Source organism: Narcine bancroftii, chromosome 1 (assembly GCF_036971445.1).
Source record: "Narcine bancroftii isolate sNarBan1 chromosome 1, sNarBan1.hap1, whole genome shotgun sequence".
Lineage (NCBI taxonomy): Eukaryota > Metazoa > Chordata > Chondrichthyes > Torpediniformes > Narcinidae > Narcine > Narcine bancroftii.
The window spans coordinates 325,068,685-325,091,899 of NC_091469.1; the positions used below are offsets into that span (position 1 = coordinate 325,068,685).

At 46.1% G+C, this 23,215-nt stretch overlaps 1 protein-coding gene across 3 annotated transcripts in view; it reads left to right on the plus strand.

The window, feature by feature from the left end:
* The window catches only part of LOC138747980 (doublecortin domain-containing protein 2-like), a 162,805-nt gene that overhangs the window by 81,650 nt on the left and 57,940 nt on the right, over positions 1–23,215 (plus strand). For all 3 annotated transcript variants that reach the window (XM_069907657.1, XM_069907667.1, XM_069907677.1), the window contains one exon: positions 11,550–11,739. In XM_069907657.1, coding sequence (XP_069763758.1) covers positions 11,550–11,739 — 190 coding nt within the window. The remainder of the gene's footprint in view (positions 1–11,549; positions 11,740–23,215) is intronic.

Below are 23,215 nucleotides of genomic sequence, written 5' to 3' on the forward strand. Positions count from 1 at the left end.
CAGGGATTGTGCCAACCCCCGCGACTCCCTTGTCTGCTCATCCTTTCCCTGGTACTTTCCCCTGGAGCGGCAGCAGGTGGAACACTCCCTCTTACATCTCCTCTCTCGCTGCTATTCCAGGAATCGAGCAATTCTCCTGGATGAGGCAAAGCTTCACATGCACTTTCTCCTGCCTTGTCTACTGGGCTGTTAATGTGGCTGCCTTTGTGACGGTGAGGCCAGACTTAGGGACCACTTTGCAGGTCACCTGCCCCCCCCACCCCCCCCTCCGCAGTGACCATCCGGCCATTTCAGCTCCCCCTCCACATATCAAAGGTAGAACCAAACAGGAAATAATACTGTGGGGCAGAATGGTTGGTGCAGCGGTCAGCACAATGCCTTTATGGCACAAGCGATCGGGACTGGGGTTCGAGTCCTCCGCTGTCTGTGAAGCATTTGTACTAAAGGTGGCAGATTCAAACATGCCAGACCACAGAGTACAGGATAAGAGAGGTACAACCTGTACTGACTTCAGGCTCACCAGCCTATAATTTGTTGAGCTACCTTCAGAGCCATTTTGGAGCAAAATGACCTACCCTCCAATCCCCCAGACCTCACCCGTGGCTAAGAACCTTTTAAATATTTCTTCCAGAGCCCCTGCAATCTCTGGACAACCCCCCCTCAAGGTCTGAGGGAATAGCTTGTCTGACCCTGGAAATTTATCCACCCTTATTTGCTTTAAGACAGTAAGTACCTCCTCCTTTTAAAAAATGTATAGGCTCCATGACCTTGCTGGAGTTTTCTACACTCTGTCCCAATTTTTTGATGAAAAAACCCATTTAAGGTCTCCCCATCTCTCCTGGCTCCCCCACTCTTATCTTCAAGGGGATGAATTTTGTCACTTACTATCCTTTTGGCCTTACCTGTGGAAACCCTTTGGGTTTCATTCAGATTGTCAATTGATTAACTCATCCCAAAATATTTATATATAATTATATCTTTATACAGCATATATGTGTGCTTATTCTGTACTGTAGTGTGTGTGTGTGTGTGTGTGTGTGTGTGTGTGTGTGTGTGTATATACATGTCCCCACATGGGCACTGAGGTCCGGAGAATCATGGTATTGTTGGGTTGTACAGTCAGATGACAACCTTGAACTTAAGAGCTAAGATGACGTCTCATTTATCAAACACTGAAGCATCATTAGGGCTATGAGGCTGCTGTACGTCAAAAGATTTAGGAAGGAAATGGTGGCCTAAACACAATCTGCTGGAGCAACTCATGGGCAAGTAGCATCAGTGGGAGGAAAAGAGTGGTCAATTATTTTTGAGCCTAAACTCGTTCATCAAGGCAGGAAGCTTCTTGAACGGGAAGAAGGCGAAGGGTTGGACATGTTTCAGGAAGGTGTTCCAGAGCGGCACGCTTTTAGCGTAGTGGCTAGCTCAACGCTACTATGGCACCAGCAATCCAGTTTTGAATCAGGTGCTGTCTGTAAGGAGTTGGTATGCTCTCCTTGTGTCTGCATGGGCTCCAGTTTCCTCTCACCCTTCGAAACATACGGGACTGTAGGTTAATTTGGGCGTAAATCATATTTTTGAATTTCAACAGGCAACACCGCAACAGGCCCTTCTGGCCCATGACACCGTGCTGTCCAAATACCCCAATTAACCTACAGCCCCTATACATTTGGAGTGTAATTGGGTGGCATGGGTTTAAATGGCTGGAATCAGCTTCTACTGTGTTGTAAATATAATTTTAAGTTTATAAGGCTGACTTGATTAATGAGCAAGTTTTTGTGTTGAATGTTGTTAGGCTTCTGTCATGAATTACCCTCAACTCTCATTGTCATTCATCCCTATTCCCAGCCAGGGCATTGCGTTATTTATGTCAGACATGATAATATGATCCTTAACCCCCGTAATGTTTTATCATGACAAATCAGGGTGTAATTAATGCTTTGCGGTTGCTTTCAAGGATGTAGGTTGTGAGGATAGTTTGTGATGCGCTGAATGAATAAAGAAATGGTGTCTGCATTTAGAAGATAAGAGGACTGAGGGAAAACCATTTGTTGGTACACTTCCGATGAAATAAAGAGAGAACTTGCGTTTCAATATCAAATTCCAGTACCTTGGAACCCAAGTTGCTTTTGTAATGTGGGCACTATTGCAATACTGGCAATATGCTTGACAATTAGTGCTCAAATGTATCCCAGCATCATTGAAGAGTTCATGAAATAAATATCGACCAGAACACCACCTCTCTTAATCGGGGCACGAATTTTCTAGATGCGTCGTAAAAGGTGACAGAGCACCCAGATAATTTCTCAGCCTGAAGAATGCAGTGGATCGCGACAGTGGCTGCCACCTTATTGTGTTACAGGCTTTAAGAGGGCGGCTTGGAAGGGGACTGGTTTCTAAGGAGGAATAGAAATCAAAGCTGGGTTGAATTAATGTACTGTATGTAGGCTAACTAAGTGTTAATGTAGTGACCAAAGCCCATCATGGCTCCATCTTGTAATAAGGCAGGTTATTTCCATGGCAGAACCTTGTTGGAGTGAACTTTTCCTACAGAGAGTAATCATTATCTTCTAAAATGTAAAGCACGATGGGTCATTCTTGTTTGCCTTTAACTGCTGCACACGATTCAGTGAGGGATCCACCAAGCACAGGAAAACAAAGGGCTTGGGACCGAAACATCGGCTCTGGATCTTTACCTCCTATGGGCGCTGTAAGATCGGCTGAGTTTCTCCAGCATTTCTGTGTTTTGTTTTGACACAGTGGTGCACTAGCTAGTTCTAGACCTCCAGGAACCAGGGTTAGATCATGGCACAGGTGGCTGACAGCGCAGAGCTCTCATCCTTTATTGCCGCTGCATAGGTTTCCACCAGGAGCTCAATTTCCTCATGTACACCCCATGGAGTAGCTGGTAGGTTAAGTGGGTGGCAGATAATACACCGGGAGGGGGAAGGGGTTGATGGGCATGTGAGAGCAATTAGGTTACTGGGAAAGAAGTAGAATTATGGAACTGATAGGTGTGTTTTAAGAGCTAGCATCAAAGATTCCATGGGCCGAATGGCCTCTATCTATGTCATAAGGGAAATGTATGAAGAAAGCAAATGATTACTTCAGTTAATCCCATTTGACCACATTAGGGCACAATCTAGGCCTTCCTTTATTGAAGTGCCTCTTAAACCGATTGAGTGTGTTTGATTGGCTACCATCGGGGAAAAGGTACAGGAGGCTAAAGACGACCACTCAGCGGCACAAGGACAGCTTCTTCCCCGCTGCCATCAGATTCCTGAATGATCAATGAACCAAAGACACTGCCTTACTTTTCATGCGCTATTATTTATTTATTTATAATAATGTTGTAATATGAACATTTACACTAAGACGCTGCTGCAAAACACCAAATTTCATGACTTGTTCATGACAATAAATCCTGACTCTGAATCTGATTCTACCATTTCCTCTTGTAGTATGATTCGATTATCAACCACTCTCTGACTAAAACTTGACCTTCAATTCCTCTTCAGAGCCTACCCATGACTGCATGGTTACCGCTGTGGTTAGTGCAGGACTACTAAGGCGCCAGTGACCCGGGTTCGATCATGTGCTCTCTGTAAGGAGTTTGCATGTTCTCCCTTTGTCTGTGTGGGTTTCTTCTGGGTATTCCAGCTTCCTTCCACCCTAACCCTAACCCTAGGGAAGGGCTTGTTACCTTGCTGTATGCCTAAGTTCCATGAATTCTCCTGAGGGCTGTTGCCCATGTCACCACAGCCCGAAGTCATATTACACATGGGTACTGCTGCTACATAATCTTCAGCTTCATACTTCATAGGGATGAGATCAGACACTGAATATCTGCATGCGTTTCCTCTGGGTGCTACAGTTTTCTCCCACCCTTCAAAATGTACAGGGATTGTAGGTTAATTGAGTGTAATTGGGCATCATGGGCCTGTAGGCAGAAGGGCATGTCATTATGCTCTACAACTAAAATTAATTTAAAAAAAAAACTCTTTCCTATCACCTTAAACCAATGACTTCTTTTTCTGCTACCACTGCAGGAAAAAGATTCCAGTACCTTACCCAATCTCTGCCTGTTGCAATCTGATTACCCTTCAGTCTTCTCCAATTCAGGCAGTATCTGAAAGGGTGAGGATGGGACCCCTTGTATCTGACAGAGGGTGGATGCGACCCATGGCATCTGTCAGATGGTGGATGGGACCCTTGGTATCTGTCAGTGGGTGGTTGCGACCCATGGTATCTGACAGGGGGCAGATGGGACCCCTGCTATCTGACAGAAGGCAGATGGGACTCTTGGTATCTGACACGGAACAAAAGGGACCCCTGGTATCTGTCATGTGGTGGATGGGACTCCAGGTATCTGTCATGGGGCGGATGTGACCCATGGTATCTGTTATGGGGAGGATGGGAACCCTGGTATCTGTCAGGGGTGGATGCGACTCCTGGCATCTCACAGGTGGTGAATGGGACCCCTGGCATCTGTCAAGTGGTGGATGGGAGACCTGGTATCTGTCAGGAGCAGGATGGGGTTCCTGGTATCTGTTGGGAGGTGGATGTGACCCCTGGCACATGAAAGGGTGTGGATGGGACCCCTGGCATCTGTCAGATGGTGGATGGGACCCCTGGTATCCGTCAGTGGGTGGATGCGACAAGGGGTGTATGGGTCCCCTGGTAGCTGACAGAAGGCAGATGGGACCACTGGTATCTGTCAGGGTGTGAATGCAACCCATGCTATTTGTCAAAGGGTGGATAGGACCCCTGGTATCTGTCAGAGGGTTAATGGGACCCCTGGCATCTGTCAGGGGGTGGATGAGACACTTGGTATCTGTCAATTAGTGGATGGGAGCCCTGGTATCTGCCAGGGGTAGGATGGGGCTCCTGGTATCTGTCAGGTGGCAGATGTGACCCGTGGCACCTGAAAGGATGTGGACGGGACCCCTGGTATCTGAGAGAAGGCAGATGAGACCCCATGTATCTCTAAGGGAGTGGATGGGACACCTGGTATCTGTCATGGGGTGGATGGGACCTCTGGTATCTGTCAGGGGGTGGATGGGACCCCTGACATCTGACAGGGGGTGGATGCGACCCTGTTATCTGACAGGGGTAGTATGTAATCCCTGGTATCTGACAAGGTGTGGATGGGTCCCCTGGTATCTGACAGGGGGAAGATTGGACCCCTGGTATCTGACAGAAGGCAGGTGAGACCCATGGTATCTGTCAAGGGGTGGATGGGTCCCCTGGTATCTTACAGAAGGCTGATGGGACCACTGGTATCTGTCAGTGGGTGGATGCGACCCCTGGCATCTGTCAGGGGGTGGATGGGACCCCTGGCATCTGACAGGGGGTTGATGTGACCGAGTTATCAGACAGCGGGTGGATGCGACCCCTGTTATCTGACAGGGGTAGGATGAGACCCCTGGTATCTGACAAGGGGTGGATGAGTCCACTGGTATCTGACAGGGGGCAGATGGGACCCCTGGTATCTGACAGAAGGCAGGTGAGACCCATGGTATCTGTCAAGGGGTGGATGGGTCCCCTGGTATCTTACAGAAGGCTGATGGGACCACTGGTATCTGTCAGTGGGTGGATGCGACCCATGGTATCTGTCATAGGGTGAAAGGGACCCCTGGTATCTGTCAGAGGGTAGATGGGACCCCTGGTATCTGACAGGGGGCAGATGGGATCCTTGGTATCTGACGGAAGGCAGATGGAACCATTGGTATCTGTAAGGGGCTGGAAAGGACTCGGTATCTAACAGGGGTCAGATGGGATCCCTGGTATCTGACAGGGTTAGATGGGACCACTGGTATCTGTCATGGGGTGGATGGGACCCATGGTATCTGCCATGGAGTGGATGGGACCTCTGGAATCTGTCAGGGGTGGATGGGACCCCTGGCATCTCACAGGGGGTGGATGGGACTCCTGGCATCTGACAGGTTGGTGGGGATGGGACCCGTGGCATCTGACAGGGGGTGGATGGGACCCCTGGTATCTGACAGAAGGCAGATGGGATGCCTGGTGTCTTTAAGGGGGTTGAAGGGGCTCTTGGTATCTGACAGGGGGCAGATGATACCCCTGGTATCTGTCTTGGGGCAGATGGGACCCCTTTTCTTCCATGGGGCAGATGGGACCCATGGTATCTGTCATGGGGTAGATGGGACCCATGGTATCTGTCATGGGGTGGATGCGACCCCTGTTATCTGATAGCAGAACACCACTGCTCTCAGGTCCCCAGTCAAAAAAACAGTCCCCAATCAGAAAAATGGTCCCCAGTCTATCATTTAGGATTTTATTCACGAGTAAAGAGTAGATAGGAAGGCTTTTTGGAACTGTTAAAATGAAGCTTTAATTAAACCATTGTAAGCGGCAGAGATGGTGAATGGATTCTCTTGACCACATGGCACACCCTTGAAGTTATTGTTTGGAAGCATAGTGAGGTCATTAACTGAATTGTATTTTCACTCAAAGTATGTGGATGGTGTAAAACCAAGTGCTTGAAATAATTCAACTCATCAAATTTATTGTCATCTGATTGTACAAGTACCGCCCAATGAAACAGTGCTCTCCGGTCCTCGGTGCAAAACATGCAGACACACAACCAGACGTAACACACATACAGATAAATAATACATATGCAGGACAAGTATTTTATCTACACAAATAAATATTGTTTCATGAATATGGGAGTCTCGTTAGTGTGAGCGGTTCCTTGGTCGTTCAGCATTCTCACTGCCTGTGGGAAGAAGCTGTTCCTCAACCTGGTGGTACTGGCTCTGACACTCTTGTATCTCTTTCCTGACAGGAGCAGCTGAAAGATGCTCTGTGCAGGGTGGAAAGGGCCTTCAGTGATTTTGCGCGCCCTCTTCAGACAAGATCCCGGTAAATCACGTCACTGTTAGGGGAGGGAGACCCCAGTGATCCTCTCTGCCACTCTTGTGGTCCACCGATCCATTTCTATGCCACAACTGTACCACACTGTGATGCAGCTGGCCAGGAGCTCTTGTAGAAGGTTGACATGATGGTGGCTGGTGGCCTTGCCCGCTTCAGTCTTCTCAGGAAGTACAGTCTCTGTTGCGCCTTCCTGACAAGTGAAGAGATGTTGTGCATCCACAATAGGTCACTAGTTAAGTAAACTCCAAGGGTCTTGGTGTTCTCCACCCTCTCTACCACAGAGTTGTTGATGTGTAGAGGAAAGTAGTTGTTCCAGGTCCTCCTGAAGACCACGATCATCTCCGTCATCTTGTCCACGTCGAGACTTGGGTTGTTCCTCTCACACCATTTCATGATGTTTTTCACCTCTTCGCTGTAGTGCGACTCATCATTGTTACTGTGTCATCTACAAACTTGATGACCCTGTCGGAGCTGGATCTGGTGATGCAGTTGTGGGCCAGTAGCATGAACAGGAATGGGCTGAGCACACAGCTCTGAAGTACACCAGTGCTCAGCGTGATGGTGCTTGATATTCCAGACAGATGGTGGTCTTTCCTTTAGAAAGTTCAGGATCCAGTTACAGAGAGGGGAGGACAGCTTCTCCACCAGCTTTTGAGCAATGACCATATTAAACGGCGAGCTGAAGTCAGTGAACAGCAGCCTGGTGTGTGTGAGGGGTCCTTCTCCAGGTGGGTCAGGATAGAGTGAAGCCCTGATTGTATTGAATAAGTATTTGCTTGTGATGCCAGACCATGTAAGGTCACAGACTATGACGCACAGCAGCTACTTCTCAACCTTTTTTTTCTCAACTATTCTCCTCCCCCCCCCGACTCTGCTCAATGTTTATAGGCCCCCAGTGTAGCAGTCAGGTTTTGGTCTCCTCTCCTACTGACTGCATGAAAAACATTTAAAAAAAATTGTGTTGCGTGAGGTGAAAAGAAAACAAGGGTTTTACTTCAATGTTACTGTGGACCCTTGGGGTCCCCGTAAGGCCTCCCTGTTGAGAATGGATGGTCTATCCACGTTTTCTCATCCAGGATGAGGTAGGCAGTACCTCATGGAGCGAGCAGGCAAAGCAGTGAGGTGGGGGCTGTAAGGGTGCTCCTCATTATGTGATTGAGTTAGTGATTTAACAATATGTCATTATCTGTGGAAAATTATGTAATTAGGGTAAGAAATTAATAAAATCTCCCTCAGACCTGTGTTTTGTTTTTGGAATATTAATGCTCAAAATTGATTAAGATTAAAATCGTTACGGTGAGAAAGAATTAAAGCAAGGTAAACTTTACCTCAGAATGTAGATTGGCACTTCAAGGCACTGTACAGACATACAGCATGGTTACAGGCCATTTCGGCTCAAGAGTCCATGCCGCTCAATTTCCCCCAATTAACCTACACCCCCCCCCCCAGTAGATTTCAAGCGTTGGGAGGAAACTGGAGCCCCCGGGGAAAGCCCACGCAGACACGGGGAGAACGGACAGTATGGGTTTCGAACTCCGGTACCGATCGCTGGTGCTGTAAAGGCATTGTGCTAACCGTCTCGCCAACCGCGCCCCCCTTGCAAGACACAATGATCAATGGCAAAAAAATTCAACAATGTCACGCGAACTGAGAGAACTTGCTATTGCAATTGATTCCACTCACAGATCAAATACTTTGAGGTATTTTGCGGGAAAAAAAATATTTCAATAAAATATTGGATTGTGAATTTGCAATTTGCTCAAAGACAATTTATTATTTTTTTTCAGTATGTTTGAGGAAATCTTCTATCTCTCATTCCATCTTCAAGACTCCATTGCAGGAATGGGCGGGGGTGGGGTGGGGGGTGGAATCTCGGCGCCTGAAGAATTAAATCGCGGCACCCTGTATCTCTCATTTCCTTTTAAAACCTCTTTTTAATTCATTGACCCAGCAAGTTTTCGAACTGGAAAATTATTCCAAATCAGTTTAATAATTCATAAATTGAATGCCACTGGCTTCATCAGTGATTCCGCTTGAGCTCACAGGACATCACATTTGCTTTTATTGAGGTAAAGCAAGGGCTGACTTGCACTAGTCCCTACAGGGAGTTCTGTCTTGGTCAGGATTCCACTTAATGCCTCTCTAATCCAGTTTTTAAAAATGTATATGGTGATGGGAATGTGAGAGAGATTTATTTCTCAACTCAACGCATTTTGAATGAGCACGGAAACGTTTTCTTTTGTTGCACAGTTCAGAACACATGCTGTTGAAGATCGATTTTACATGAGGTGTTTTGTGCCCAAGATTTTTGGGAATCTGGGATATGTGTTGCCTCTGGCGGTAGGGGAAGTGAGGTCGTTGGCAGAGATCATCAGCTATTTGATTAGCCAGAGGATCAAGGGTGGCATGGTGAAATGGGGCTGAGTGATTAGCTCATGATTAAATGGAGGAGCCGACATGGTGGGCTGATAGGCCTAATTCTACTCTGATGGGCTACTTCTGCTCTTGATTGGATTCTTCTGCTCTTGAATCTTGTGAAAAGCATTCTTGATCAGCCATTCTTCACCCCTCCTCAGGGTTGTGTGGGGGTGGGGGGGGGGGGTAAATGCATGCACAGCACATTTAATTCGAAGCCCTGTTTTCTTTTCACCTCCTGTAAAGTTAATTTTTTAAAATATGTGTTTTATGTAGTCGGTAGGAGAGAAGTCTGGAAGAAACCAAAACTTAACAGCTTCACAGAGGAGGGGGCCCATAAACTTTCAGCAGAATCCTGGGGGGGGGGGGAGGTCATAGCTGAAAAATGGGTTGAGAATGTCTGCTTGAGGTACACAGGCCATTCAAGCAAAAGGATTCTTCCATATATTGGAAAATAAATATACACATACAGCACAGTAACAGGCCATTTCGGCCCATGAGCCCGTGCCACCCAATTTACTCCCTAATTAACCTATAACCCCCCCCCCCACCGGTATGTTTTGAACGGTGGGAGGTAACCGGAGCCCCCGGGGGAAAATCCACACAGACACAGGGAGAACGTGCAAACCCCTTACAGACAGCGCGGGATTCAAACCCCCGTCCTGATCGATGGCTCCGTAAAGGCGTTGTGCTAACCACTACACCAAACATGCCGCCCCACTTGTATTCTGAAGTTGTTTTTAGCTGATATGTGGAAAAAAAATATTGTGGAGGCTGATGGGTCAAATGAATCGATGTCTCAGTGACCCTAATTGATTGTAATGTGCTGGCTTTTGGTATTTTGGGTCAAGTGGATGTGGAATGAAAAGAGCTCATCATGTTGGGATGGTTGACGGACTGCAGGGGTAAGGTGCGGGGAATCTTATGAAACATATAAAGGAAACACTGAACTGAATTGTTTTGTTGACACTGGTATTGACACACAGCTTTGAGTGCTCTTCAGTCAAGTAAATTCATGCTGTAGGTAGCATTATATTTACTAATCATCAGTTATACAGGGAATAGGGTTACCAGAAGTCAAGTAGGGCAGGGTATTGAGTTCAAAGTTAAAATTCAAAGTTCAGGTTTATTTTCAGATTACAGACTTGACTTCACATACAACCCTGAGATTCTTTACCTTGTGGGCCAAGCAGAATTTCTACCTATCGGTATTCAAGAAAACACGTATATAAAAGAGAGAAATGTAAACAAGAAGGAAGTGCAGACTGAGCAGTACAATGGACAGTGCTGGGCGCAGCAGTTAGCGCAATGCCTTTTACAGCGCCAGCGATCGGGACCAGGGTTCGAATCCCGCATTGACTATAAGAAGTTTGTACATTCTCCATGTGTCTGCCTGGGTTTTCCCTGGGGCTCTGGTTTCCTCCCACCATTTAAAATGTACCTGGGGTTGCAGGATAATTGGGTGTAACTTGGGTGGCACAGACTTGTGGGCCGAAATGCTGTATATCTAAATAAAAAAAAAATTCAATAATAATTAATGTGCAAAGTAAGATTCCTTTAAAGAGTTTCTGATTGAGTTTGTTGTTAAGGAGTCTGATGGCGGAGGGTTAGCAGCTGTTCCTGAACCAGGTGGTGTGAGTCTTGTGGACCCTGTACCTCTTTCCTGATGGCAGCAGTGAGAACAGACCGTGTGCTGGGTGGTGTGGGCCCCTGATGATTGCTGCTGCCCTCCGATGGGAGCGTTCCCCGTAGATGTTCCCGATGGTGGGGAGAGCTTTGCCTGTGATGCACTGCCTTTTGCGGGCCTTTACGCTCTGGGCTATTGGTGCCCCCATACCCAGACTGCGATGCAGCCGGTCAGCCCACTTTCCACTGCACATCTGTAGACGTTGGCCAAGGTCTCCAATGTCATTCTGAACTTCTGCAGCCATTTCAGAGCTTGGTCACAGCTGGAAATAAACTGTCTCTGATTCTGGAGGGTTGTGTTTTCTAGCTCGTGCGTGAAATGGGGGGTGGGGGGGGGGTGAAGGGAATGTGACGTGGTGCGATGGGTCTTCTAATATTGTCAGCAACAACTCAGTACCTTCAGTGGAGGCAAGAAGCACCTTGTGCATTCATTTTAATCAAATAAAAAGAAATATGATAATTGATGTAAAAATGGATCAAAATTCCTTTAAAGCAATTTGCGCAGAACCACGGGGGAAATAACCACACACCCGGGTTTGTTCAATTAACAGGGAGATCGTCAAATCCATTCTACTGAAACCGAAAGTGAAGAATATCTACTGGCCCGATGGCAAGCACCGAAGAGGAAAGGAAAGAAGGAGCAAGCTTCACCCAGAGGAGAATCCATATTCCACGCAAAACCCATCAAAATGACCCCCGGGAGGAATAATACTGGAAGCCCGAACCTCGTTCCTGAAAATGGTGAGTCCTATTCTTTGTGTTCCCCGTTAAAGATATAGTGAAGACCCCGTTCAGGCAACCAGCAGCCTCAAGTCACTGGCAAAAAAAAAAATCAAGGGTAGTAAATAGGTTAAGAAATATAGGTTTAAAATTGGCGTGCCTCGCTGTTAGTCGGCCAATCAGGCAACGCCATCCTGAATATCCACTTATCCGGCATCTACCACTGGTGCTGGATCCCAGGGGGTTTTATTGTACCGGCACCTGCAATGTTTGAAGAGTGCCAATGGTTACTGGGGGAAAGGCACCAAGGTGTGGCAACAGCATGAGGAATGAAGTTAAGAGGGGCAGAGGGGTGGGGCCACCATGTTTGTGAACGTTTCCAGACACAAGTAACTCTCCAGATCATAATGCCTTCCCAGAAACACCACCCAGATTAGCATCTACACAAAGAAGAGGAAAATATGTCAGGAAAACACTTGAGAGCCTGCAGAGAAAGGGAAGAGAAATGGTTCTGCCGGAGTCATCAAGAGTGGGATGGTGTGCATGCAGTACAGAAATCTGGTCATTGGCTTCTTCAAGGTGCCATATCAGGTGTTTAACAGCAGATGGCAGTAAGAGACTGTTGTATGTACTGGAGGCACCAGGCAGGCCATTGGGAATGTCAGATTGGGGCTAATGATTCCCAAGATCTTAAAATGTCTTGATTGATTTGAGCATCTTGGACTGAATATTTAATTTTCTCTTTTGAACTCTCTTTTCAAATTGGCTGATGCTTGGTATCATCTATCCCACAGGCAGAGAGACTGCTGAATGACTGATGAACTCCTAAAACAACTCCCCGAGATTATTCTATATTAATAATATTTATTTTAATATCGATTTACAGATGTACATATTATCTATATATCTATCTACACACACACACACACACACACACACACCCCACACACACCCCCACACCCCCACCTACACAAACCCACCCACACCCCCCATTCACACACTCCCACCCCCCACCCTCACACCCACCCACCTCCTCCATAATGTTTGGGACAAAGACACCTTCTTCCTTTATTTGCCCCTGATCTCCACAATTTTAAATTGTCATCGAACAATTCACTTGTGTTTAAAATGCACATTTCAGATTTTATTCCAAGTTATTTGTACACATTTTGGTTTGGCCATGTAGAAATTACAGCACGTTTTATACACAGTCTCCTCATTTCAGGGCACCATAATGTTTGGGACATTTGGCTTCACAGGTGTTTGTGAGAACTCAGGTATGTTTAATTGCTTCATTGGTGCAGGTATAAGGGAGCTGGGCTTCCTTCGAAGCTTTTGATCACCTTTGGAGTTTGTAGTTGCCATTTTACAATATGAGGAACGGAGTTGTTCCAATGAAAGTCAAAGAAGCCACTATGAGGTTGTAAAACAAGAATAAACCAGTAAGAGACATCACCAAACCTTAGAATTACCAAAATCAGCTGTCTGGAACATTATTAAGAAGAAAGAGCGTACTGGTGACCCTTCGGCCTTTCTAGTCTCGGCACAGACTAGGAGGGCTGAAGGGGCCTGTTTCTTTGCAGTAGTGTTCTATGGTGAGCTCAATAATCGCAAAGGGACCGGTATTCCAAGGAAGATCTCCACTGCTGATAACAGAAGAATTCTCATCATAATGAAGAAAAAGCCCCCAACGTCTGTCCGATAGATCAGAAAATCTCTTCAGGAGCCAGTTGTGGATGTGCTAAAGACCACTGTCTGCAAGATGCAAACTATGGCAAAGGTGCTATGCTTTGGATCTCGGGAAGTTCCTTTATGCCTCTGTATTTTGCTCTTGCCATCACCCTGATACAGGTTAATCTTGGTCTCATCTGTCCACAATCCCTTTCTCCATAATTCTCCAGGCTCTATGAAATACTTGGCAAACTGTAATAGTGATAGAGAGAGAGAGAGAGAGAGAGAGAGAGAGAGAGAGAGAGAGAGAGAGTGAGTGTGTTTTCATGTTTTGTACTGAGGACCAGAGAATCGGATGACAATAACCTTGAACTTCATCCATAGAGCAGTGTTAGTATAACAATCAGGACTGCCAGGCTTGGAAATAGCTTCTTTCAGGAGGCTGTGAGATTGATGAACGGTACCCTGTAGAACCATTGAACCACAGAATATTCCACCTCAGAAAATAGGCTCTTCGGCCCTTCTAGTCTGTGCTGATCCATTATACTCCCTCATCCTACTGACCTGCACCCAGTCCATTGCCCTCCATACCTCTCTCATCCATGAACCTGTCAAAATTCATCTTAAATGTTAAAATCGAGTCTGCGTTCACCACCTCAGATGGCAGCTCGTTCCACACTCCCACTGCTCCCTGTGTGAAGAAGTTCTCTTTAAACTTTTCCCCTTTCACTCTTAACCCATATCGCCTGGTTTGTACTCTCAGTGGAAAAAGCCTGCCTATATTTACTCTACCCATACCCTTCATAATTTTGTACAGCTCTATAAATTTGGACTTGATCGGTGCTGCATGGTGTCCTCACACTCTTCTGATCTCACTGCTGAGGTGCAGGAACAATGGGACAAGAAGAGCTAGCTTTGAAAGGAGGTGTCTGGAGAGGTTACTGATGTGCCACACTGATCTCTTGGCCTCAAAAGGCTTAGTTATCTCAGTCGCCTGCTTCAAGGTTAGTGAGAAGAACAATGAAAACCCAGGGCCCTGGCAGAGACTTCATATTGCCAACCCCTGACCATGTACTTTCAATTAATTGTTGAGGTTGTTTGCAGGAGTGGCGCTGTGGTGAAAACAGCTGGGGAGGTGAGTTTGGGTAATGGTGGAGCATCATTGTCAAACTGACACTGGAGTGGCTTTCCCTGCTGTGTGAATAAACCACGGTAACTTTGCACGGTCAGGTCGACTGCTGTGCCAGGATGCAATTATATCATCAACCATGCGAAATCCAGGTTTGTATCCCTGGATCTTCCATGGGTTTAATTGAACTGCTGTTTGACTCAGCTGGATTATGGGAAAGAGGGGCTTAGGCAGTGTGAGACTGGCCTCCTATGGGCAGTGAGACTACTGAATGATTGGGGTACATTTGAGACAGAGATTGACAGGTTCTTGATTAGCCGGGGCATCAAAGGTTATGGGGAGAAGGCCAGGCTGTGGGGCTGAGTGAGAAAATGGATCAGCTCATGATTAAATGGTGGGGCAGTCTCGATGGGCTGAATGACTTATTTCTGCTCCTATGCCTCATGGTCTTAAAACAATTCTCCATGATTCTACTATTTATTAAGAAGACTTATTTTGACATAATGTGCTGGGTCTATGGATCGCTTGTTATATCTGTACATAGGTTTACACGATTCTTCACTGTGGACTGGAGAATGCTGTTTCGTCGGGATGTGCAGGCACAATCGGATTACAAGTAAACTTGAACTCCCATTGGGCAGAAGGCCTGAGAGGGTGCACCAACAGGCTTAAAGACCGTTTCTTCCACGCAGGCATCAGGCTCCCGAATGAGCCCCATGACAGTGCTATCAAGCTGCCCTTGCCTGGTGCTAATTAATCTTCCTTTTTGTTGTAATCCCATACTCTGCAATTGTGCACCTTACACAGCCGTATGGCCTGTTTGTCCATTCACAAAATAACCTTTTTCACAGTGCTAGGCATTTTATGACAAATGAACTTAAAATTAAAAAATTAAGATACTTGCTCCTACTAGCTGTTTTTGTGGGTGCTCCTATGTGTATCTGCTGTTAACTCAAATTAAGTTTATTGTCATCTGATTGTACAAGTACAACCTGACGAAACAGTGTTCTCCGGTCCTCACTGCAAAGACACACAACAGACAAGCAATGCACATGTAGGACAAATGCCTGTAGGAAGAAACTGCTCCTCAGCCTGGTGGTGCTGGCTCTGATACTCCTATATCTCTTCCCCGACAGGAGCAGCTGAAAGATGCTGCGGGTAGGGTGGAAGGGGCCCTCGATGATTTTGTGCGCCCTCTTCAGACAACAATCCTGGTGGATCATGTCAATGGTTGGGAGGGAGACTCCAGTGATCCTCTCTGCCATCCTTGGTGGGCTGTTTTCCCCGTTACTGGTGACTGTTACTGGGGACTGCTGCTCTCCTGGAGTCGCTACCGAGCACCGGTGCCTCCATCTTGGACACAGATCACCACAGTTGCAGGATTTTACTTACAACCACTGTTGGCTCTTTTAGCAGGCCCCTTAAAGCCTGCACTGAACCGTCAGCAGTTGGACTGTGCGTTAGGACCCTGCGGGAGAGCACCATGACTCCGCTCCCCATTCTCCCTGGGTCCATACCAGTGGCTGCACTGCTGTACCAGCAGCTCCGGCAGTGCTGCCAATATTTTTCGGTCGCTATTCATATAATTAATGCACGTATATAAATATTGACAAGAACATAAAGTTTATAAAATTGAATTATACATTTTTCAAAAACTGGATTTACTGATAAGGCCACAGAGCAAATCCATTGCAAAGCTGTGTTGAGCAGAGAAGGGGCAGGAGTTTTCATGGTGCAGAAGCCCTATTAAATCTCTGCCTGCTGTCTGTAAGGTGGAAGGCCAGTCTCATTTGGTCCCATCCTGCTCCCTCCCCAGGCCTGCAGCTTTTATTTCTATTTCAGCATCTGTTCAACTGCCTGCACTTCCTTTTTGAGGGAGCACAAGGAAGGGAGTACGCAAGTTAAAGGCTTCTCCTGGTTTTATCACACACGGCAATGAGGAAGGGTCCAGCTCATTGAATGGTGTCACACCATCAACCTTGTGCTCAGTGACAGCAAAACCAAGGAGATGATTGTAGACTTCAGGAGGAAGTCAGAGGAACACGATCAAGGGCTCAGCAGTGGAGAGGGTCAAATTCTTGGGTGTCAGCATCTCTGAGGATCTGTCCTGGAGCCTCCACGTTGATGCCATCATGAAGAAGGCTCGCCAGTGGCCGTACTTGGTGAGGAGTTTGAGAAGATTCGGTAGGTCACTGAAGACTCTCAGAAACCTCTACAGGTGTACGGTGGGGATCATTCTGGCTGGTTGCTTCACTGCCTGATATGGAGGTGTCAACATTCAAGACAAGAATAAACTCCAGAGGATTGTTAACTCGGTCTGCGACATCACAGGTACCAGACCTCACTCCACTGAGGGCATCTACTTGAGGCAGTCTCTTAAGAAAACAGCCTCTATCCTCAAGGACCCCCACCATCCAGACCATGCCCTCTTCACTCTGCTACCATTGGGAAAAAATGTACAGGAACCTGATGATGAGCACTCAGTGGCACAAGGACAGCTTCTTTCTTGCCACCATCAGGTTCCTGAATGATCAATGAACTGAAGACACAGCCTGACTTTGTCTCTTTCTTTACCTTGCACTATTTTTCTTTATTTTTGTACAGTGATTTATATGAAGGTTTGCTCTCTGACGCTGCTGCAAAACAATGAATTTCGGGACATGTTCATGACGATAAATTCTGATTTTGAGTCTCATGCTTTATGGTGAAAGGAAAGAACGCAGGAAATTAGAAATGGGGAGTTCCTGGCCCAAGAGGTCGACTATTCTTTCTGTCCCACTGATGTTGCCGAGTCCCTCCAACAGATTGTATTGTGCCTCACATTGCAGCGTCTGCAGTATCGCCTGTAACACAGTGAGCGATTTTGGCAGCTTGTGCAATTGGAATGCAGTTCACGTTCCTTTTTTTTGAGGGAAGATTGCCTTGTGTCAAAATGATAAGCTGGTTGGTAAGAAATATATTAATTAATTTGATATTTCCAGTATTATTTTAATTTTAAATTAAATTTTTAAAATATAAATTTAGACATACAGCACGGTAACAGGCCCTTTCGGCCCATGAGTCCGTGCCTCCCAATTTACACCCCATTAACCTATCACCCCAGTATGTTTCAAATGATGGGAGGAAACAGGAGCCCCTGGGGACAACTCACACAGGCACGGGGAGAACCTACAAACTCCTTACAGACAGCGCGGGATTCGAACCCCAGTCCCGATCGCTGGCGCCGTAACAGCGTTGCGCTAACCACTATGCCAACCATGCCACCTTCCAACTCCCCAATTAGCCGAAACCAAAAGGGGCAGCAACACGAGTTGTGCCTTCTGTTTATGGTATCACTCAGGTAACTTCTCGCCTTTGGAATTATCAATAGAGCATCACCTCCATAATGAGTTCTGCCGTTAAACCTATTCACAAGCATAAGCTCTCACTTTTATCTGCATTAATGCACCTCTGCCGTTAGAAGGCAATTGTTTTCAGATCTGATTGTATCATCACCTCTGCCATCGACTGCCGAGCCTATTTTGATTCCAGCTGGATTAATTTCCTGTTAATTTCACGAGCTTTTGTTAGCTTGAACACCCCAGTATCAGATTAATCTTGTCTCTGGAAACCTGAATACATTACGGGAATTTAAAAAATATATATACGGTAAATTTTATATGAATGTTTGCGCTGTGACGGTACCACAAAACAACGAATTTCGTGACTTGTTCATGACAATAAATTCTGATTCGGAATCTGTGAGGAGTGAAGAGCAGGATCGTAGTGAAAACTCAAGATGCTGGAGGAACTCAGCCGCCCGCGCAGCGTCCGCGGAGTGGGGGAGAGGGGGGGGGGTAAAGATACGTCACCGACACTTCGGACCTGAGCCCTTCTCATACTTTGAGGAAGGGCTCAGGCCTGAAACATCGGAGATATGGCTTTACCCCCTGTAGATGCTGTGAGACCGGGTGGGTTCCTCCAGTGTCCCTGCGTTCTTTCCTACGAATCTGTGAGAATTCCGATTGGATAGTGAAACTGGTTTTTAAAACGAACGATGGCCATCAACTGTGCTCCACAGAGGTCAGTTTTCCCCTAATTACATTTGGTATCCAACACCCAATTCCCCACACATTCAAAAGGGACCTTTCAATCACAACTGAGCCTTGGCCCATTGTTGAGGACGTTCAGAGCCCCCAATTAACACTGCTTTCGCAGGCCATCTGCTCAGTTTTCATGATTCGTGTTTACCATTGTTCCACACCTCTTTGCTTCCATACAGCATTCATATCTTTAAAAATATTTGGCAAAGAAATGCAAATTTGCTCTTCCAATACAAGAAACTCGAGGGTGTATCCATCCGTGTGGTTCAGCTGCTCTGCCGATATGCGAGGGCAGACTTCATAAATTTGCATAACTCTAATTAGACATAACTGTCTATCACTGTCAAGGTCACGGGAACTACTTGACTGAGGGATGCCATTTGTCACGGGCCTGTGCAGCCTTGCACAGTCTCCAAGATGCATGTGACAATATCCATGGTAACTGCTGCTGTTTAGTTTTTCAGCACAGTGTGAAAGACACAGCGTGACAATGTGACTGGGATTATTCATCTATCAGCTGTTCATCCATTACACTAGAACATAGAACGCTACAGCACAATACAGGCTCTTCCATCCTCGATATCGTGCCAACCCATAGGTTCTTTTTAAAAACAATGTACTAAACCCTCCCTTCCCCGTAACCCTCCACTTTTCTTCCATCCTCATGCCTGTCTAAAGCCCCTTTCACACTCGCATCCCAGTAAATTGGCCATTCAGTGTCCCCGGGATAGGACTGGGGGTTTGGCCTTTCACCCTAGACCAGTCCTAACCAGGACACTGAACCCTTTCACACTTGCAAGGAGCCATGCCCGGGATTTGGTCTGTTCTACCTTTAATCGGCAGTGCCCGCAATGCAACTGCCCATTTCACACCTGCCTGATCTCAACGCACGTGGGGATTATACTGGAGGTCAAGGCCGGCAATCCCTGGCGTGAGATGACAGCACCAGACAGATGCTGGCGCTGGGCAGATTTTGCTTTCACACTTGGCACTTTAAAGACTGATTGGCGTTCGATTCCATGGGATCACTGGCAGGTGTGAAAGGAGCTTAAGAGTCTCTTAAATGCCCCTAGTGTTTCAACCTCCACTACCATCCCTGGCAAGGCATTCCAGGCAACTCTGTGTAAAACACTTACCCCTGATGTCTCCCCTAAACTTCACTTTGTACAGATGTCCTCTGGTGTTGGCTATTCCTGCCCTGGGAAACAGGTGCTGGGTGTCCACCCTATCTATGGCTCTCATAATCTTGTAGACCTCTATTAAGTCTCCTCTAATAACTATATTTATGCACCTTTCATCCCTGATGCAGCTGTTTTAGAATAAAAGCAGTTTTCTACATTTTCACTCTCGTTTCTTTCCCTGGTGTTAGTATTTCTTTTCGTTGGACAACACTTACATAGGAACATAGGAAGTAGGAACAGGAGTAGGCCAAAAATGGCCCATCGAGCCTGCTCCGCCATTCAATATGACCATGGCTGATCTAATTTATGACCTAATTCCACTTACCTGCCTTCTCCCCATATCCCCTAATTCCTCTATCATGTAAACATTTATCTAACCGAATTTTAAATATGTTTAATGAGGCAGCCTCAACCACTTCCCTGGTTAGAGAATTCCAAACATTCTCTACTCTCCGGGAAAAACTATTTTTCCTCATCTCAGTCCTAAATCTACTCCCCCGAATCTTGAGACCATGTCCTCTCGTTTTAGTTTCCCCGGCCAGCTCAAAAAACCTTCCTACATCTATCCTATCCATACCCTTCATAATCCTATATGTTTCTATAAGATCTCCTCTCATTCTTCTGAACTCGACCAAATACAATCCTAGATGATTTAATCTTTCGTCATAAGTTAACCCCTTCATCCCAGGGATCAACCTAGTAAACCTCCTCTGGACCATCTCCAAAGCCTTCCTCAAATATGGAGACCAGAATTGGACACATTACTCCAGGTGCGGTCTCACCAGTACCTTGTACAGTTGCAACATTACCTCCCTACTCCTGAATTCAATTTCTTTCCTGCTTTGCTACAAATGATAATGGCTAATGCTGAACTTTGAATTAGAGCCAGCTTTTAGATGCAGACCAGGCAGTGGAGTAACTCACCAGGCTGGGCAGTCTCCAACCCTCAGCCAGTGTTTTGAAACACAGAAGTCTGCGGATGCTCTGGCTGAGGTTAATACGCACGAGTGCTGGAGAAACTCAGCAGGTCCCGCGGTGTCCATAGGAGGCAAATTTACATAGCTAATTTATAAATTTAAATTTAGACATTCAGCTCAGTAACAATCCATTTCGGCCCTGTGGTGTGCTATCGGTCAGAAGCAAACACACAAAACCTAAAGTCTGTACAACAGGCTTTATTCGACTTAAACTTCCACAGAGCCAGCTGTGAGGAGAGCTGCTGTAAACTCTGAGAGTGTCTTCGAAGGGCTGGCTCAGGCTTATATCCCGGAGGATGATTGACACCCAACCGGGTGGGGCTGACTATTCAGGTCGGCTGATTGACAGTTGGACAGGTGTTGTCTTTCCCCCATGCTCTTCTTCAGGTACAGAGGTTGTCCCCTGCAGTAGGCTCGTGTTGTACTGACACATTCACCCCCTTCAATTACACCCGAATTGAACAGTGGGAAGAAACTGGAGCTCCCCGAGAGAAAACCCACGCACACAAACTCCTCTACAGATAACGCTGGGATTTGAACCCCGGTCCTGATCGCTGCCGCGGTAGCGGCAAGGATAGGGTTTCCTGTTTCCAGGTCGAAAATTCCTGTCTGTCGGAACTGTCGAGAACATTTGACAAACTTCCATATGCAGTTAGACAACCTCTGTTTCTGCACTGACATTGATGGGTTGTTCATGACTTTGGGTCATGTGCATGACCCACAACCCTGGCGTCTTTGTATAGATTCATCACAGTGAAGCCTAAAAGCTGTCCTGTTACCCAATGGCAACACCCATCCTTCAGTACCCATTGCCTGTGCAGTACACATGAAAGAAACCTATGATAGCATGGAGCTGCTGTTGAGACACATACAAGAACAATTGGAACATCTGTGGTGATCTAAAAGTATTAGGGTATTCTAAAAGTATTAGAATGCAGCTTGGAAATACCAAATGCAGTAGAATTCCCATTATCTGGCACCTCTGGGGATGTCGGATATGTGAATTTTCCAGTTGACTGAGATTCACTCTTCCAATGCCCAGCTAATGCACCTGCATTAAAAATAGACGGTTTAAAACAGTGGTTCTCAACCTTGTTCTTTCCACTCACATACCGCTTTAAGTAATCCCTATGGTATTGGTGCTCTGTGATTAGTAAGGGATTGCTTAAGGTGGGATGTGAGTGGGAAGGGAAGCTTGAGAATCACTGCTCTAGACCTAATTGTTATTGAAACATTTTGCTTGAGAAAAGTTGTCATTGGCCCATTTCCTTTGGAGTTCTGAAACTGTGCACATAACGAGTCAATGAGGGACGATTAAAACAGTGGTTTTCAAACTTTCTTTTTCCATCCATGTACCACCTTAAGCAATCCCTTACTAACCACAGAGCACCGATGGCACAGGGAATACTTAAAGAAGTATGTGAGTGGAAAGAAAAAGGTTGAGAACTACTGGTTGAAAAGATGAAAGGCAGTGCAAAATGTAATTTGAACAAAAGTCAGTCTGGGAGTCTTTAATTATGTGAAGTTCACTTTAATCCGGTAATTCCCATAGCTTACATAATATAAATTTGAACGCCGTTTGCTGGAGCTGTAACAGTGTTGTGGTAGCCACCATGCTAACTGTGCCACCATCATGATTAATCCACTGAGAAGGTGAGAGCAGACTGGAAATTGCCAAAACAATGACATTTTCAAGTTCTGTACAAGCGCAGGAATCAGCTCCAAGAGTCATCAACGCGACAGAAAAAGAGCTAAATGGTCAGAAATGTCGGCTGTGTCATGTATTCCACAGAAGTGACAGGCAAATTCCCATTGCTGCAACTTCCATTTGGAAAGAGAAGTTGGTCACTGGAAGACCCCCACTTTGATCCATCTGTATTACGGTTTCCCGCAATGTTTCTCCACTGAAAAGAAACCCAGGCAAATATACTTAACGGTGACAGCAGCAAGGAGTATTAAGTCCACGATAGTCCTGGGCATTTTTCGGAAGTCTACGTGCAGTGAATTACTGGGGGAGGGAAGACAGGTCAAATTACAAGGGGAGAAATAGCCGCCTTGTTTTTTAAAAAAAGCTGCCCTCTCAAGAAATAAAGCAGATAAATTTACTGCAGGGTTAGGCTGCGATCCTGATCAACGTGGGCTATTACTCGTGCAAGAATTTCAGTTGTGTGTTCTTAGTAAAATTTTAACCAAGTGTATCCCTTCTTTCCCACACAAAAAGGCAGCCTGCACATGTTCCATCTGTTTCAATTGGAAACCTAATCTTGTATGAGCTTTAAAGGGTAACTTGAGGAGACAACCAAAGTGTTGCCTCTCTGTATCGCTGAGATAATGGTCTTAAGAGATTTATACTGCATTACAGATGCCATGGAAATTGCCATTGATGGATTTTTCTCAGTGCTTTATTTATAATTATTCCTACCAGCTCTGTTCCTGCAATGCTGTAATAATATTGAA